Consider the following 16,502-nt stretch of genomic DNA (forward strand, 5'->3'; position numbering starts at 1 on the left):
CAAAGTCGTGGCCTTGGAAACTGAACCAAAGTCGTGGTCTGGGGTTACGTGTGCCAAAAGGACTTTTCTGTATTCGGAATCTTATTTACCTTAATGCCAATTAACCATATTTCAAATATTATCAAAACCGAATGGATAGTTTACAAGACAGCGTTGGGAATGCCAAAAAGGCAGTGGTCGATAATTTTCGCAGTTTCGCGATTTTATGCTGGTAAAAAAAGATTAGGATGATATTCGAAATACGTTTCAAAATTTGTAAAAATGTTCTAGTTTCAGTAGATTTAAAAATTTTAATGATCTTTCGGCATCTTAAAAACATTTTGAGGGTTATTAGGTTTTTAGTTTAGGGCGATATTTGAAATACGTTGCCGAGCTTGTAAAAACTTTCGAGTTTAATTTTATAGGCCGATAAGAAGATTATTTAAAATCTTTCTGTCATGTCTGTAGGTTGGTTGGTTATCTACCCTTTAAAAATGTCAGCATTACTACTTTTTTGCATGAAAGATGGATCGCTGCTATTCCAGCTAGTTCGTGCGTGAAATTTACCTTGCGATACAGATATAACTGCAGATTCTATTGATGCTAAAGGTTCGATATAAATATTTACCCATGCAATACGTACAATCTGCAAAGTAATTAGTTTAACGGAGAGGCCTACTAGGACCTTATTCACGTAATAAAAGCGTATTAAAAAGCAAGGATTGGGCAGATAGCTAACTAAAATAACATTTGTGGATGGGATAGCAATTGGATCTTCACTTTTACAAATAGTAATCTATTTATTACCCGATAGGCGCTAAATTATGGCAGTTCTGAAAATGGTCTTTATAAGTTAACTGTTAGAGGCAGAATCGGATAGATAGACAATTAGGTGTACACAACAATTCAAATCTAGCAGGATCCTACGAAAAATTAGAAAAGTGAAAACAAAAGTAAACAAAACAAAAAATTTCAAAAAATAGGAATGGAATTCCATTAAGAGTTAGAAACACGGCCAAATTCTTCGGAAAAATGAGAAAATTAAAGAAATTTATACTAAAATTCTAAGAAGAAAATTCAAAATTTCTAAAAATGCAGAACAAAAATTAAAAACTTCGGAAAATTTCTAAAAATTCTAGTAAATGTAACCAAAAATTGAAAGTGTTTTTTTTTCTCAAAGTAGGAGTAAGCAGACCATGTGTTCAAGATGAAAATGAACAGCAACAACATTTCAAAATTATGCCATTTCGACAATTAGAAAAGTATGCTTACTTCCCGAGATGAAAAAATACGAAATATCATGATTTACTTATTTTTTTAGGTTACTTCAAGAGAAACAGAAATAAAATGCATTTTGTCATTGCAACTTTTATAGTTGTACAAGATGACGTTCGCAAAATTACTATGCAATACGGATTTCTAAGTTTAATGGCATCCGAAATCCTCGTGCTGTTTATTTTTATCTTGGACACCTGATATAGCTATTATAGGAATACACTAAATAGTATATTAAGATACAAGTGTATAATCAAGTCTTTAAAGCACGCGCAACGAGTTTAAGGGCACGACGCAAAGCGGAGTGCCTTTAACGTTGCAAGTGCTTTAAAGACCAATTATACACGTGTATCCTATAGTATTTTTTATTATACCTGCAGTATAATTTAAAAATAGGAAATACAATGAAATCATATTGACGTTATACTCGAATACATGTCTAATTAAGTGGGCTGGGTGTTCGTAATTTCACGATTACCATGGAAATGTCACTTGACGTTTGCTTATAAAAATTGTCGTCTTTGTGAATAAAACGATTTCCGTTGAAAAAGATAATACACCGTCCATTAAATCGCTTATTGTAAAATCTAAACAAACGTTGGTAGGTGTAAAATCTCAATCCAGTAAATCCTATTATCAAGCATATGAAAAGTTGTTTCCATGGATGAATAGGAAGTTACTTACGAATAAAGTCTTAAATGCATCGATAATGCTGGCATATATGAAGGAAATGTCAAAGGTATTTAAATCTTCTATCTTTTGGTGCATTAATTCAAAACTTCACTTATTGCTGGGACTAAAAAGTGGAACAGATTTGGAAGCATACCCTAAATTACGCGCGTTTGTAAAAGCTTCAACCAAAGGATATGTACAAGCCAAAGAAATGTTCTGCATTTACAGAAAGCGACTTAGGAAGTTTTTTTATTTCACCCAGATGACATTTTCAAAAGTCATACTTGAAGTATCGTTACTTAGCAACGTTAAAGCACGTGTGTTTTAAAGGCCTTTTTTCGCACGCATTTGAGTGTTTAAAACGGAGATTGTGATTCAGGTATAATAAAAAAGAACAATCTGGATCTTTAGCTCAGAACAAAGTTTAACATTATTAAAAATTTGAATCTGAATAATTCACAAAAATATCGAGCATTCAAGAAATTAAGTAAACTTCGGAAAGTTTGCCGAAATTTTAAAAAATGGATTAAAATTCAGAAAAAATATTGGGAAAATTCAAAGAATTTCAAACGATTTAACAAATTTTAAAATCCAGAGGAATTTTTGGAATTTAAAAAATTTTGAATCTTCAAGAAATTGGGTAAAATTCGAAAAGCTCTCCAAAAATGTATAAAAATGTACAAAAAAGAATTCAAAGAAATTTACAGAATTAAACACTTTTTTAATCTCCAGAATTCGGAAATTTTGAAAATTGAAAACTTTGGTCATAATTGAAAAAATTCGAAAAACTCGCCAATATTCAACGAAATTAAGATTCAGAAAAATTTAGGAAATTGCGAAAATTAAAAAAATTTAGGTACACGTTAAATTCGTGCAAAAAAGAAAACTTGAGAAATTCAGAAACTTGCTGAAAACTTCAGAACTTAACTAAAAACACGTTTAAAAGAATAATCAAGTTTACGTATCCATGCGTATAACGATAGTCCAGTTTACTTGTTTTAACTTCGCCTTCCACCTCTACCCTTGATCCCAAAGGTCTCTGAAATTTTCAAAAAATTCAGAATCAGATACAAAAAAGTCGTTCAGCAAAATGACAGGAGCTGTTTGAATAACAAAAAAGTAGGCGCCAAAGGTAAATTAGCGAAACGTTCCCTTATTAAAAAATTAGAAAAGGTAGAGAAAATACTATGAAATAATCATAAACATTTAGAACAGTTTGATGAATTTTAAACAAGGCGTACAAGTTTCAGAATGCCAAAAAGCTGTGAGAAACTATAAAACTCGTGAATTCCAAAAATATTCAGAAAAGGTTTTGTAAGAATGGAGGTAGAAGTATTTCAAAACTACAAAATTCAAATGTATGAAGCAGTCAGAAGGGTTGATAATAATTATTAAAACTCAAAAGCAAGAAAACATTGTTAAAATCATAAAATAAAAAAATTGAGAAAGGAAGGCAAAATTTAATTTGAAAAATCATTTCAATACTATTTATTGTCTGCTAATCAGCTTAACCGACATAGATGTCTTCCAAAAATATACAGTAACTATAATAACTGATGTATAAAGTATATATACATTTCATTACCTTTATCACAGATTAACTAATCTGTGCTTTTATATAGTCACTTAAATAATTTTTTCAAGCGATTTTAAAAATTTATTATTGATTATTATATTGATTTCTTCCGATTCGATTTTACATACTAGGACTGCATTTTATATCACCTTTTATTTATTATGTTATGGAAAGTACATATATTTTTTTGTTACAGGGTGATTGTCGGTGCTCCCGAAGCACAGAGTGAATTAAACACTGGAATCGTACGAGGAGGATCCGTATACAAGTGCATAACAACAAGCGATAATGGTTGTGATGAAATTATTTTCAACGACGAAAGAAGTAATTAAACACTTTTTATCATTTTAATCAGCCTTTTTCTAACAGCACTTAATTTTAACTAACACGTCTGATGCTTTACGTAAAGGAATTATTCCTCGCCCATGTAAGTATTTCTTCATGCAGCACGAACGTATACAGTAGTTTGTTATATAAGGTAGTTACATATTTTATGTTAATATGGTATCAAGTTGGCAGAGTCTCACAACTATCTGTGACGGACGCCTCTGACCTGTTCATGGCCGCATTGTATGTAGATATCCGCACGCTTTACTCTATATATAGAGATATATTTTATTACACCGATTTTGTAATATCGTAAAACTGTTTTCCTTTTTCGAAGAGAACTGCGCTTTATTCGAATTTCAGTTTTTATTTATGCTAATTTTAACAACTGTATAAGATATGTATGACGTAGATTGCAATGCAATATCTGTTTATTTATTCTATGCTTCCCGATATAACTATTTCAAAGTCAACTTCCAAATTTAATTTCTACCTAAAATATATTTGTCATTTATGAATCCAAAGCGGTACCCATGTGTTAAATATGCAATCCTGTTGTAAGCGTATTTCTAGCAAAAGTCTATATTTGCATAACGAGGTCAAGATTTTTCAATCACTTAGACTTTTTTCATTACAAAAAGTTAGCGTTACGTATAGTCTGCAACTTTTGCTACTTATACGGCAACGACACCGCTAACCTGACTTGATCAATATCTAATAAACATCGTAACTACACCTTACACATCTCGTCACTACTAATGCAGACAATAGTAGAAGGAAGACACCTGCGACAAAGTGACGTCACTAGGAACCTATTCTATCCTTCTCGTCCCTTAGTGGAACAAACTTACATCCTCGTATCCTCAGAGACGGATTAGACGAACATGCCCGTGTGGGGCAGTTCAGTTAAAGCTGATCTGTGGTGCTAAGGGTCCCTGGTTCGAATCCGGGTTCGGGCATGGATATTTGTAAATGTATAGTGAGTGGTTGGTAGAGCAGCCTTGGCTGAAACCCCACCCACTCAAAAACAAAGGCAAAATAAAATAAAATAAATAAAAAGTTTCCATCAAATTCTCTCCCGAAATTCTCTTCGCCCTCCAACTTTTGTCAACTTCTTTTATGTTCCTTTCAATTTTTTCTCAAGCTTGTTCAAGTTCCTTTGAAATTCGTTTTTATATCCCCCTCAAGTTCTCGTATTACCTCATACATTTTTAAGTGAGTTGTGGTGGCGTGGTACATCATTGCAGTCGCAGTTGCCGTAGGTACCATTAACTACTACCAATGAATGCTACTACAGTAACACGTGGAGGCGAGCAATTCCATTTGGCATGTGACCCATTTACGACATAATAGTAGCGCACGATACATCCGACTGTTTGGATTGTTACAAACCGCTCCCTTCTCCATTCACTCACCAGCAAACACAGCAGAAGATCTGATACCTAGATGTTTGCGACTTGGCACTGTCTAGTTATGGACTTAAACACAAAGATGGTGTCTGAGCTTGGTCTGTGATTTAGCATATACGTATTCAGCCCCTTATCTGGCTTCTTATCCAACGCTTTGGCGTAGTTCTGCCCAGTCAGCTGCTTTCAGTATTTCTCGTGCCATTCTTTTGAAATGCTTTTAATTCCTTTACCTGTCAGGCAACTGCCGAGAACCTTCTTTGGCTAGTCGACGGGCATTTCGTAACCTTGTCCGGGTACCCACATCAGCTAGCTGCTAGACGTGATATTTTCCGCCAGCTGGACGTGGTTTCGGATGCACTCTTGCACAAAGCCAAAAAATCATGTCTCGATAACGAAGCATTTGTGGACCCATCTTCGACTCAAATTCACCTAAGAAAACCCGTAGCAAAATTTGGCCCCTTTTATTGTGGGGCACTCTGTATAGTCGTATTTGATACTTCCCTATTCGTCCTTTTCGTTTTCAATCTGGAATTGGCAGGTTTGAGTTTTCTCTATTCTTTATAGTTTTGAAGCAAAAGTTCCAGTGTTCTTGGTTTCGTGTAGCTCCCATTACTTTTTCGAAGGTTTCCTATTTGCCCTTTTTGAAAAACCCTTTGGAACCTCGTCACTTCAAGTATCTTTTCGATACTGCCTCCCATGATTCTTTCTTAGCTCATCTTATTACTTTGTTATACTCTGTGAGAGAGGTACGATATCTCTTCCACTCACTTGCTCCCTCAGCCACATAAAAAAACCTCTAAGTTCCTGAACGGATCCGAGACATTTTTGTTCTACACTAATTCAAAACCATGACGAAGCCATTCCATAATGGTGTTACAGTAATGCATTTTTAGGGCTTTTTTGCAAATTTATTTCTAAAAAGGTAGCTTTTAATCTCACTTTGGCCCGCTGGCTGGTTGGCTGGCAGCAAATGCGGGCCCGTAGAAGAACGCTTGTAGAAAGACGAGTGTGCGTTTACCTACCGGGACCGGGTAATTTACAATCTTAGGGAAGGGGTTACATGGTGTAGGGTCGGCGGAAAAACTTGTAAACACGCACGTCTGCGTGACAGAATCTCGTTTTTTTCCTAGGGGTGAAATTAACCACCTTTTGCAAGACGCGCCTTTTCGAGGGGTAGTCAACTTTGGGCGCCCAAAAGTTTCTTAGAGCTCAAATCGCGGCCTCTCCTTCTCGTGTCGACAGTAGAAGCTCGAGCTATGAGAAGTGCCCCCAAAAAAATTGAGTACTATTTTGTGGAAGGTTTTTAGCGAAATCCACTAGAATGGAAATTGCGTGTGAACGGGACCTCAGAAGTGAGTACCAACAAAGGGAATGTGGTAACCGCCACAAAAAAGGCCGAAGTCCTTGACTTGGCTTTTATATACCCAGGGTTCTTGGAGTAAAGGAAAAATCTTGACCTGTTTCATTTATTTATCACTCAAGGCCACTGTATTAGCCTATGAGTGACGCAGATTAATTTGAATCACCTTAATCATAGGTTATATCACTTCTTTTCCAGGTAATGGATATTTTTTTGAATTCGCTTCACCTCTGGAAATCTAGTGTACCTTTTATGTTCCTCTTTCCACGGTCATGCCTGGGTTGTGGATTTTCCGGTTCCTGTGGGCACCCCGACAACCCATACCATCGCCCTCACATGTTTAGGACGGTTCTTGTCTTCGAGAAACTGTAGCCCCTCCCCGAGGTGAGGTGCTAAAGTAGGCATTCAGGGCCAGATAACACATGTACCACGCAACTAGCGATCGATTAAACAAATTAAGTTTAAATAAAGTTTTTTTAATTACCTTAAGTTGAATAATCCTTATTGCAGCTTTTAACAAACAGGCGCACTAACACAACACAAAAACCAAGCTAACGATGCTTCGGAACTTTTTTAACTTCACATAAAACCCGAATTAGACGACACCTCGAGCGACACTGACTGGTTGTTATTACAATTGTAGTATTTGTCCTTTCATGGTGGTTAAACTCCCTTTAACGGATAAATCTTCTCTTTAGCGACAAACGCTCTATAACCACAGTACTCTGACTAAACTTCTTCGTGAACGTGAAAACACGCCTCCGCTCAACTCGATTTTTATCATGACACTCTTTTTCTTTTTTTTCTACACAACTGTATTAAATTAAATCAGACAGACTGTCTTTTCAAATATTTACGCTGAAAAATTGCAATACATCAAAACAAACGGCTACGTTTCAAACGTCTACCACCAAAGAAGCCTAAATTCCATTTTTATTTAAAACAATTTCTTTTACTTGTCAACTTCCGCCTCATTAACAGATTTATGGGTCTTCTAATAAAATAAACACCTGTGTTTTCTTATCAGCAAAAAACATCTTATCTTGAAATTAATTAGCTTACACAGCGATAAAGACTCCTATCTACGGCCGGAGACAATATGAGGTACATTTTTACAAATACCACGCGAATAATTCCTAACTGAATAAATCTAGTCTTTTAACACGTAATTTAAATTTATAAAACAAAATTAAACATTAAATAATTCTGATTCAAGTTTCAACTAATATGATCGAGATTTGCGTTCAATCCCAATTTATAACCACATTTAACGTCAAAAATAATCGAAATTATATATACAGGATGACCCATCATTACTGTAGGTACTTACTGAAGCCTCATACAACGTCCGTTTACACAACAATATTGTATGACGACACTCTTTAGATTTGTAATTACCCAATATTCTGCTCCCTATAAAGATACAAAGTGCCATTAATGTGTGAACTGCGAGAAACATGCTTTGTTTGGCATGTTACAACATAATTATATATGGTCCTGGTCAAAATCATTTTATAACTTATAAAGTCAAACGTCAAAAATTTTGAAAAATCTTTAACAATTTGAAAACCTCTGATACTCGAAAATGCAATAAAATATGTTCGATTTAAAATAAGAACGTTGCTATCCACATCCGGTAAAACCGGAAGTGGAACGATCATGGTAATATGTGCTTTCGATAGATTACGAAAAACTATTATGCTATGCAAATCTTCAGATTTAAATTATTAATGAGAGCCTGAATACTTTTAGGTAACGGTTTGCGTGAAACAGCCTGTATACAGCGTGACAATACCTAATTCATTATGAGTAGAGACCGGATTTCATGCTTTATGCATTACCTAAATATTGTATGCAGCTGAAAATAAAGCAATAATTTACACGAACTAACAACAATGACACATTGGCGCAAAAAAATAGTGCATATTTTGCATTTTTGGGGTTTTGGTGCATATATAAAGATAGATTAGCATTTTATTAATTTTTTGAACCAATTTTATTACAAAACAAGTTTCCATGGTACTAATTGCAACATAAACAAATAATAAATCAAATAAAATAAAAATTATAAGATAGAAACAGAACAAAAGAAAACAATAAAAATAGAAAAAAAAGAAAAAGAAAAAAAAAAGAAAAAATACAAAAGTAAATGAAATACAAAAAAATATGGCGCCCAAGGTTGTTAAATTATAAAACTTCAGCGGTGTTCAATTCAGCATTAATTTATAATGTAAGGAACTTTTAAAGTTCAACAAATAAGATGGGGCTGGGGAAAATGTTAAACATTTAAATGTAGAACCGCCTCTGATACCTCAACTAAAGTACGCTCCAATTACTCGTGTCGATGCGGAAAGATGTTTCTCTGTGTAATAACCACGTACTAAGTAATAGGCGCACATATTTTAAGATAGACCACTTGGAACAATACTTAATCATTAATTGTTTTAATACAGCTTATGTTTAAATAGTTTGAATTAAAAAAGTTTCAATAATTTTTTGTGCATTATTTAATTTTTCATCCATATCTTCACGCTTTTTTGCCATATTTTTTGTGCATATACAGTGTGTCCCCGGATGGCCTGAACAAGAGGGAAAAAATTTTTAATTCTAACTTTACGCAAAAATGTCATTCTTTTTCTTAAGCTCTAAGGTGTCTTTTTTAACTTGATTTGCTTATCAGGTTGCCATGGAAGATACAATGATAGTCTGATTTAATCAAAAACATGCAACTTAGAAAAATTTCCGCTGTAGATTTTGCGTTTTTTGTAATTTTCTCAGCTGCTAAAAGGAATATTTAGATTTTTATTTCAGAATAGGTGGTTTTGAGGCAAGCAAAAATTTTTATAAAGAATGACATTTTTGAGTAAAGTTAAAATTAAAAATTTTTTCCCTCTTGTTCAGTCCATGCGGGGACACACTGTACATATCTGTGCATTTTTGACGTGTTTTCATGCATATAAGTCCAGTCCCTAATTATGAGTCACAATGTTGCAGTTATATCTTGAATGTAAAACCACTTGCTGGCGTCTTAGAAGCTTCCCAAAATGTGCTAACTTTCTTATACCGACAGGATTCTGTACCGTTAGAACGAGAATGTCATGCCACCCCATTAGACAACCAGCTAGAAATGCAAATAAGGTTGTATTTCGTTAGAAACATAAAGTTTTTGTGTAGTAGATAATGGTACCTATACAGTCAAGCAAAGCAAACGTTTATAGCATATTAATTAGTTTTAATTATCTTGGTCACAAGTACAATAATGGTTTTAATTTCCATTCACAATTGTTACGTCGATACTTATTCTTCACACATGTCATCAAAACTTTCGATCTGCATCCCAAATTAGATGTTCGTAAACGAAATGTTAGAACAGTTGCGCGCTTTCGTATCTCTTTTCATATAAAAATTATTAGGTCAGTGGGAACAACACAATCAAGATTAATTTGATCATTTCCGCGATGGTGTCCCTTTACCGGACACTAACCGCAACCACAAACAGTCTATTTGCAACCCTTTTTAGAAAGTTTCAACTTCAATTATGGGACAACGAGATAGATCGTTACTGGCACACCATGTGGTCCAGCTAACACAATTGAATCCTCGACATTGAAAATTTATCTGACAGCATAAGAATGCGATCCATTTTAATCACTACCATCGGGGTAATGATTTACTCCGTAATGAATACCTACGAATCGTGTCGGTTTTAATCTCTTTTTTTTGCAAGATTAAACGGTAGCTGCGCTCGTCCGGCACCTGAATGAACGAATTTAGTGGGATGCATATATTAAATTCATTGACGCTCAAATGTGGGTTTATAATATATTCAGCCTCACCTGTTGTTGCCTAACAAGGTCGGTAAGATATTACATAAAAAGTTATAGTATTTACGAACGCAATGGCGCCATTGCGCAATTACTTTCGTTAATTACAGTAACGCACCTGAAGATTCACTTAAATACCGTTACAGCCCAATTTTCGACTCGTTTTAGAAAAGAGAGCATTTCGCTTTGTGGACAAATTTGTTATTTGGGAACTAACTTTCTTTAAGTGAATGGGTAGGTAGATCGTGGGATTTCTAAATATGCCATGTCGTCATACGTCTAACCCAATTCAACTCTTTCCTTGTTAGAGCTCTATTATTCTTCCGTAATTCGAATTTTTGCATGACTCTTACAGAGTGTTCTTCAATTGTGGCACTGAATCGTTTTCATTTGCAGGTGAAAGAGACAAGAAGCCAATCGATGATAAGGATTTTCAATGGTTTGGAGCGACAGTTAGCAGCGCTGGACCTGACTTGCCTATTGTGGTAGGTTTCTGACATGCTAACATTAATAACATGCCTAACAGATAAGTAATGATATTTCGAATGGCTATTATTTACAAAGTAGTTTTCGGAAATACAGTGATCATTTTAACTCCCCGTAATATAGTTATTCGCTAATTACCGTCTACAAAGAAACTTTCCCTGATAGTCATTTAGGAAGTTGTTCTGTGAAAGGATGTCTTTTAATTTGACGACACACACTGTCTTTCTTTCGAAATTTCGCAGGTTGCTGCTGTAAAGTGCAAGGACGAAGGCTATACGAGGTAAATAAACAACAATCCATATGTATGGAATAAATTCATTTTATTAGGGTTTATTTTATTTTTTTTTCTTTATTTTCGAGTGGGCGGGGTATCAGCCAATGCTGCTCTACCAACCCAACACACTATACATTTACAAATATCCTTGCCCGAACCCGGATTCGAACCAGGGACCCTTAGTACCGCAGTCGAGCTTCAACTCAACTGCGCCACACGGGTCGACAAATACCTACGAAGTTTTAACTTGTTAGCACCAACTTGTACTGAGTTGTAGTATTGCGAAAAAACCTTAAACAGGTCGATTTTTAGTTTTAATTTGACAATTATCCCTCTCTCTGAATTATAAGCACTGAAAAAAATATTTGAAAGCTAATTAAAAGCTACCTACTTTTTTTAAATTTTGCTTATAACTAAAAATGAATGTTTGTCGGTCTGTGTGTATGTCTCTTATGCCTCCCTAAATCGTTCATCCGATGGCGATGAAACTTTGGAGAATGGCTGGACGTATGCCCGCAAGGTTTACGATGTAGTCAAATCGAACGAGGTGAGGTGAAGGTGAAACAAAACTTATGTCCCATCCTCGAGCTAGTCTGCTATAGGATTATATAAAATTTCATTTCATTTCATTTTATTTCACATTTTATGGATGATCTGCTACTTAAAATCTTTCATTTCGGATTATCAATACAATTTCAAAGGAGAGAGGGAGAGAGTAAGATTGCAACAATTTCTTCTTTTACGCACAAGAACCTTGATTTAAAACATTGGTTTTTTTTCTGGCGATCGTTTGGAAAATATATCAAGTATATTTAGCCAGTATTAAGCCAAAATAGCTTAGTAAATTATTGGGAACCACTGGAAATAAATCAAGACAAGGTCAAGGTTTCACATAAATTGGTAGCGCAAGTTTTCCATAAATGATTAATGGGGAAGAGGGTTCTAAACATGAACATTTAAAGATCACCTGACAAAATACATGGTACATAGACCCGTGTGTCCTCAATTTTTATTTGCGAGTAAAATAAACCCAAAATAATTTATTGAAAATCTGTGTTTTTAGTCCGAATTTGAAACGCTTCAGTCGAAATACGTCACAAACCTACAACCAATCACGTAGAAGTGAGCCGGCAACCTTGTGCGAGGGTCTGACGTTTGTCGGATTTCACGTTTTAAGAAGCATGTTTAACTGCATCTAACGCGAAAGTGAACGACAAGTGACAAGTGCCTGTGATAGGTGACGCAAGTTACAAATGACATTCTCTTGCAATATTGCCAATTCGTTATGTCATCTGAATGGTTCTATGACCTGATTGGTCGGGCTTATTACGTCACAGAGCCGGCCACAATCATATCGTTTTGAATAATCCCTTAAAACCGCACATGTTCATTATTTTTTTGCTAATCAGCCTCTTATTTTTAAATAAACTATTACTGTCCAAAAAAATGTTTTATGGTTTCAGGTACACGCTTATTAAATTACAACTACGGAATTCAACTATACTGTAAACCCCCATTGGCAGAAATGAGACTGTTAACTAGAATACAATGACGGATAAAACCAGTTTTTAATATTCTCCATTCCCCCTACAACCACTCACTAATTAATTAAACTAAGAGGGTGGGAGGGAGGGCTTTAGTTGTTTGAAACCCATGAAAAGTACCCCCCCCCCATTTCAATTCTCTTTAACTTGGTATAACTAGGGCCATATGTATACACACTTTTAGACAAATTGATCGTTACATGTAAAAGTGATGCATGTTTGTCTCTCAAAACAATTTATCCTCGCTAAAAATTCAGGTTAAAATTATAACAAAAAAACTAAAAAATCGGTTCCAAACGAATATCTGTGTTATGCCAAAAATTTGATATGAAAAATTGTTATTTAGATAACTTCGAAATTTGAAAGAGGCGAATACTGACACAAGACTTTCTCAACTTTTGATATGTTTCATCTTCAGACCTAGGCGTCTAAATTTTCTGATTAATATAAAAACAATTGAAATTAAAATATTTGTACATATTAAAATTGTTGGACGAGGACGAGTTACATATTAAAATTTGATGTCGATAGTGGAAGTTAGGTGACACCTCACCTTAAAATCAACACATTTGCCATTTTTTCTGCCACTATCAACATCAGATTTTAATATGTAACTTGTCCTCGTCCAACAATTTTAATATGTACAAATATTTTAATTTCAATTGTTTTTATATTAATCAGAAAATTTAGACGCCTAGGTCTGAAGATGAAACATTGTTTCGAAATCGATAACCTACAGAAAAGTTTAATATAGATTATTTTGAGAAAAAATTCGTATTTTTCTATCTGCAGAAGAAGTACAGCAAGACCAAATTAAAACAGGATAGAACATCTGCACGACGTCCGTGGGCAAAATAAAGAACTATTGCAATACAAAATCTATACCGCGCGGATGGCGTAAAAATTTAAATAAGAGTACAAATCGACGGTTACTTAAATGCAATTTAAATCGGCAAAGAAAAAACCGTAACCATAGATGCTTGTACTAAAAAAACATAGCTATGGCCTTTTGGAAGGTACTGATCAATGCATGGAAAATGTGCCTGAGGGCGAAAACTTTTTTGCATTTTTTCAGTTAATGGACCGTATACTTGATTTCTTGAATCCAAAAACTGAATGGTTTTTTTGGCTCTGCGCGTGTAGGTTATTACAATACTGTAGTGCAATGTACTATTTATCGAGACGTTAAGATAAAGCGATAAAGAGAGAAGAAACCTGAGATCTACTAAATAAATAGTAAGTTCCTTGTACCAACGAAAAATAAGAACCCCTGAATCGAAATAATTAACCGAACAATAAAGATCTAAATATACCATCTTCTTTTTTCTTAAAAAAATAATGGACTGAAATAATTCCACTGTGACCAGTTTTTAAGATCTAAAATCTAACTTTGTAGTTTTTTTTTCTCTCCTCTACATTTAATTAACAGGTGCATTTTAATTTCATTTAATTTGAACGGCCGTAATTATTAACACCCACATCGATCTGCAAGTAAACATTACAACATTTTGTTACAATTAACAGTCTAACGCCAAATTAAATCAATTTACTTTGCTCAGATTTTTACGTGGCATTAATTAATTTGTAGTGATAAGCAATCCTATAAGTACGTATGGTCACAAATATACCTAAACTAATTTAATGTTGTAGTATTGTTTTTTTACATTTTTAATTTCAGAGACAATAAATTTTGACCCAGCGCAATTTTAGCTGGGGTTACAGTCGAGACTTGAAACTGAGGAGGTGAACTCCGGATACCAAAATGAGGTATCACACGATCTCCCTTCCCATTAAAAAATTCAAAATGGTGCACAACCGCCATCCTGGGGATACCTATGGAACTATCAATTTTACTTCATACCTTATTTAGATACTGACCCCCCTCAAGCGGTTTCAAATTCAGAAGGGGTAGGGCTATTTATGTATCTTCGCACTTCTCTAGAAAATTTCTTTCTACCTTCGCATCAAGAAAATGTGGTTATCGATGTTGTGATTGAAATTACTTTCATTACCGACTTACTACTCTCCGTTATTTTTTTTGTACCGGGTGGTTCAAGTTCGTGACTCATCAATAGGATCTCCGCAACGGTGAGAGAGGTGTAGGTTAAATGAGAGCAAAGTGGCCCCTTTTTGTGACTAAAAAAACGCATTTAAAATGTTTGAAGTCTTCGAAAACAACTGAGATCTTATTAAAAAACTGAAAATTTCGTTTTCATTTTGCCTAGCTTAAACGGTTGGAAATGCACGATTCCCGTTAGTACCTTATATGGGCACTTTTTTTCGGAGTATCTGATTGTCAGAATTTCCATAACACGCTAGATGTAGGAGCTACAGGCTACCACTTTCTTACTTCTTCTGGACGCCATGTTGGAATGAGGTAGAGACGAAAAAAGAAAATATCGACGTGTCACACTCTATACTTTTACATAAATTTCCAAGAAAAATAATAAAATGTTTTACATTCATTTCTCAACAAAACATCCACGGGTAGATCTTGTTTTTGTCGTCTATCTCATTCTGTAAAGATCCAATATGGCGTCCATAAGAAAGTAGTGGCCTGTAGCTCCTACATCTAGTGTGTTATGGAAATAGTGAAACAGATTCAGATTCTCCGAAAAAAAGGGCCCATAGAAGGTGCTAACAGTACCCGTCGATTACCGACGGTTTGACATTTCCTTTCCAGTACCTCTGCGTGCAATATTATTTGTGCCCTTTTCTAACCTCGTATTTTGAAATTTTAGCTTTCAAGATTTCAAATTATTTCTTGTAGGCCTTCATCTGACAACGGAGGAAATAGTAATTGATGTGGAAAACAGTCCAAATCCAAAATGGCTCATTTCTACCCGTGGTCTACGGTCACAACGGAAGCTTTGTTAATAATATATATACATTTTGTGTAGGGTGACTGGTTTTTTTACAGAAAGTAGGTACGTTTCTTTTTCGAAAGCAATATAAATAGGAATTCAAAATGGCATGTTGATTTCCGCCGACTACTTCCTGTTTCAAAATCTTGGGATATTTTCGTCGTTGATTCTATAAAAGTGATATTTTCAGTTCATTTGAATACCGTGTCGCATATATTGGACTGAATTGTATCATTGAATAAAAACCACAATTGTATCAATAATTAATTTAGCGATATTTGAACCAATTCATTTCGTTGTAGCATACGTCCAGCACAACTATAAATATAGAACCGATAATAAGGTCAGTAAGTTTCGGTTTTCATCCTGTAGAGATATTAAAAATAACTGCTCTCCTTATGTAAAGAATCGTAGAAATGTAACCCTTTCTCTTCGTCTACTAATTTCTTCGGTTATAAATAAAGCAATTAAGTCATGCAAGTCTATCTGCTAATACAATCAAACGTAATTAATGAGACGTAAAGTCGAGGTTCTTTTTTAATTTAACAGGTGCATGAATCACCCTCAACGGGTAGCGGGTATTGTATCGTAGGTTTTCGTGAATTGGTAGTTAACTGGTTTCGGCACGAAAAAAAGCAAACGACATCGAAGACAAATGACCCGCATCACAACAAATTAGTCGGACTCCAACTATGCGATTACATGATTCTTAAACCGGCGTCTCGCACAAAGACCATGCCATCTCCCAAGTTTGGTATGTGCCTATTCTTCAGTCGAGTGTAAGTTGTAAGAAATTAATTCTAGGTTAAACTTACCCGTTACGTTTGCATCTTCTTTGTATTTTCCGCCGCGTGTTGGGCGTAACCGACCGTATGTCCAAAAAAGTACAAAACGCCTGACCCGGGCGACCCT

At 34.9% G+C, this 16,502-nt stretch overlaps 1 protein-coding gene across 1 annotated transcript in view; it reads left to right on the plus strand.

Annotated features, from left to right (window-relative positions):
- Window positions 1-3,648: 3,648 nt before the first annotated feature.
- Window positions 3,649-16,502, plus strand: part of LOC116176114 (integrin alpha-5-like) — a 39,500-nt gene continuing 26,646 nt past the window's right edge. The window contains exons 1-2 of the mRNA XM_031494589.1: window positions 3,649-3,826; window positions 10,819-10,907. Coding sequence (XP_031350449.1) covers window positions 3,664-3,826; window positions 10,819-10,907 — 252 coding nt within the window. The 5' untranslated portion in view covers window positions 3,649-3,663. The remainder of the gene's footprint in view (window positions 3,827-10,818; window positions 10,908-16,502) is intronic.

This window comes from Photinus pyralis, unplaced genomic scaffold (assembly GCF_008802855.1).
Source record: "Photinus pyralis isolate 1611_PpyrPB1 unplaced genomic scaffold, Ppyr1.3 Ppyr1.4_LG7, whole genome shotgun sequence".
Classification (NCBI taxonomy): Eukaryota; Metazoa; Arthropoda; class Insecta; order Coleoptera; family Lampyridae; genus Photinus; species Photinus pyralis.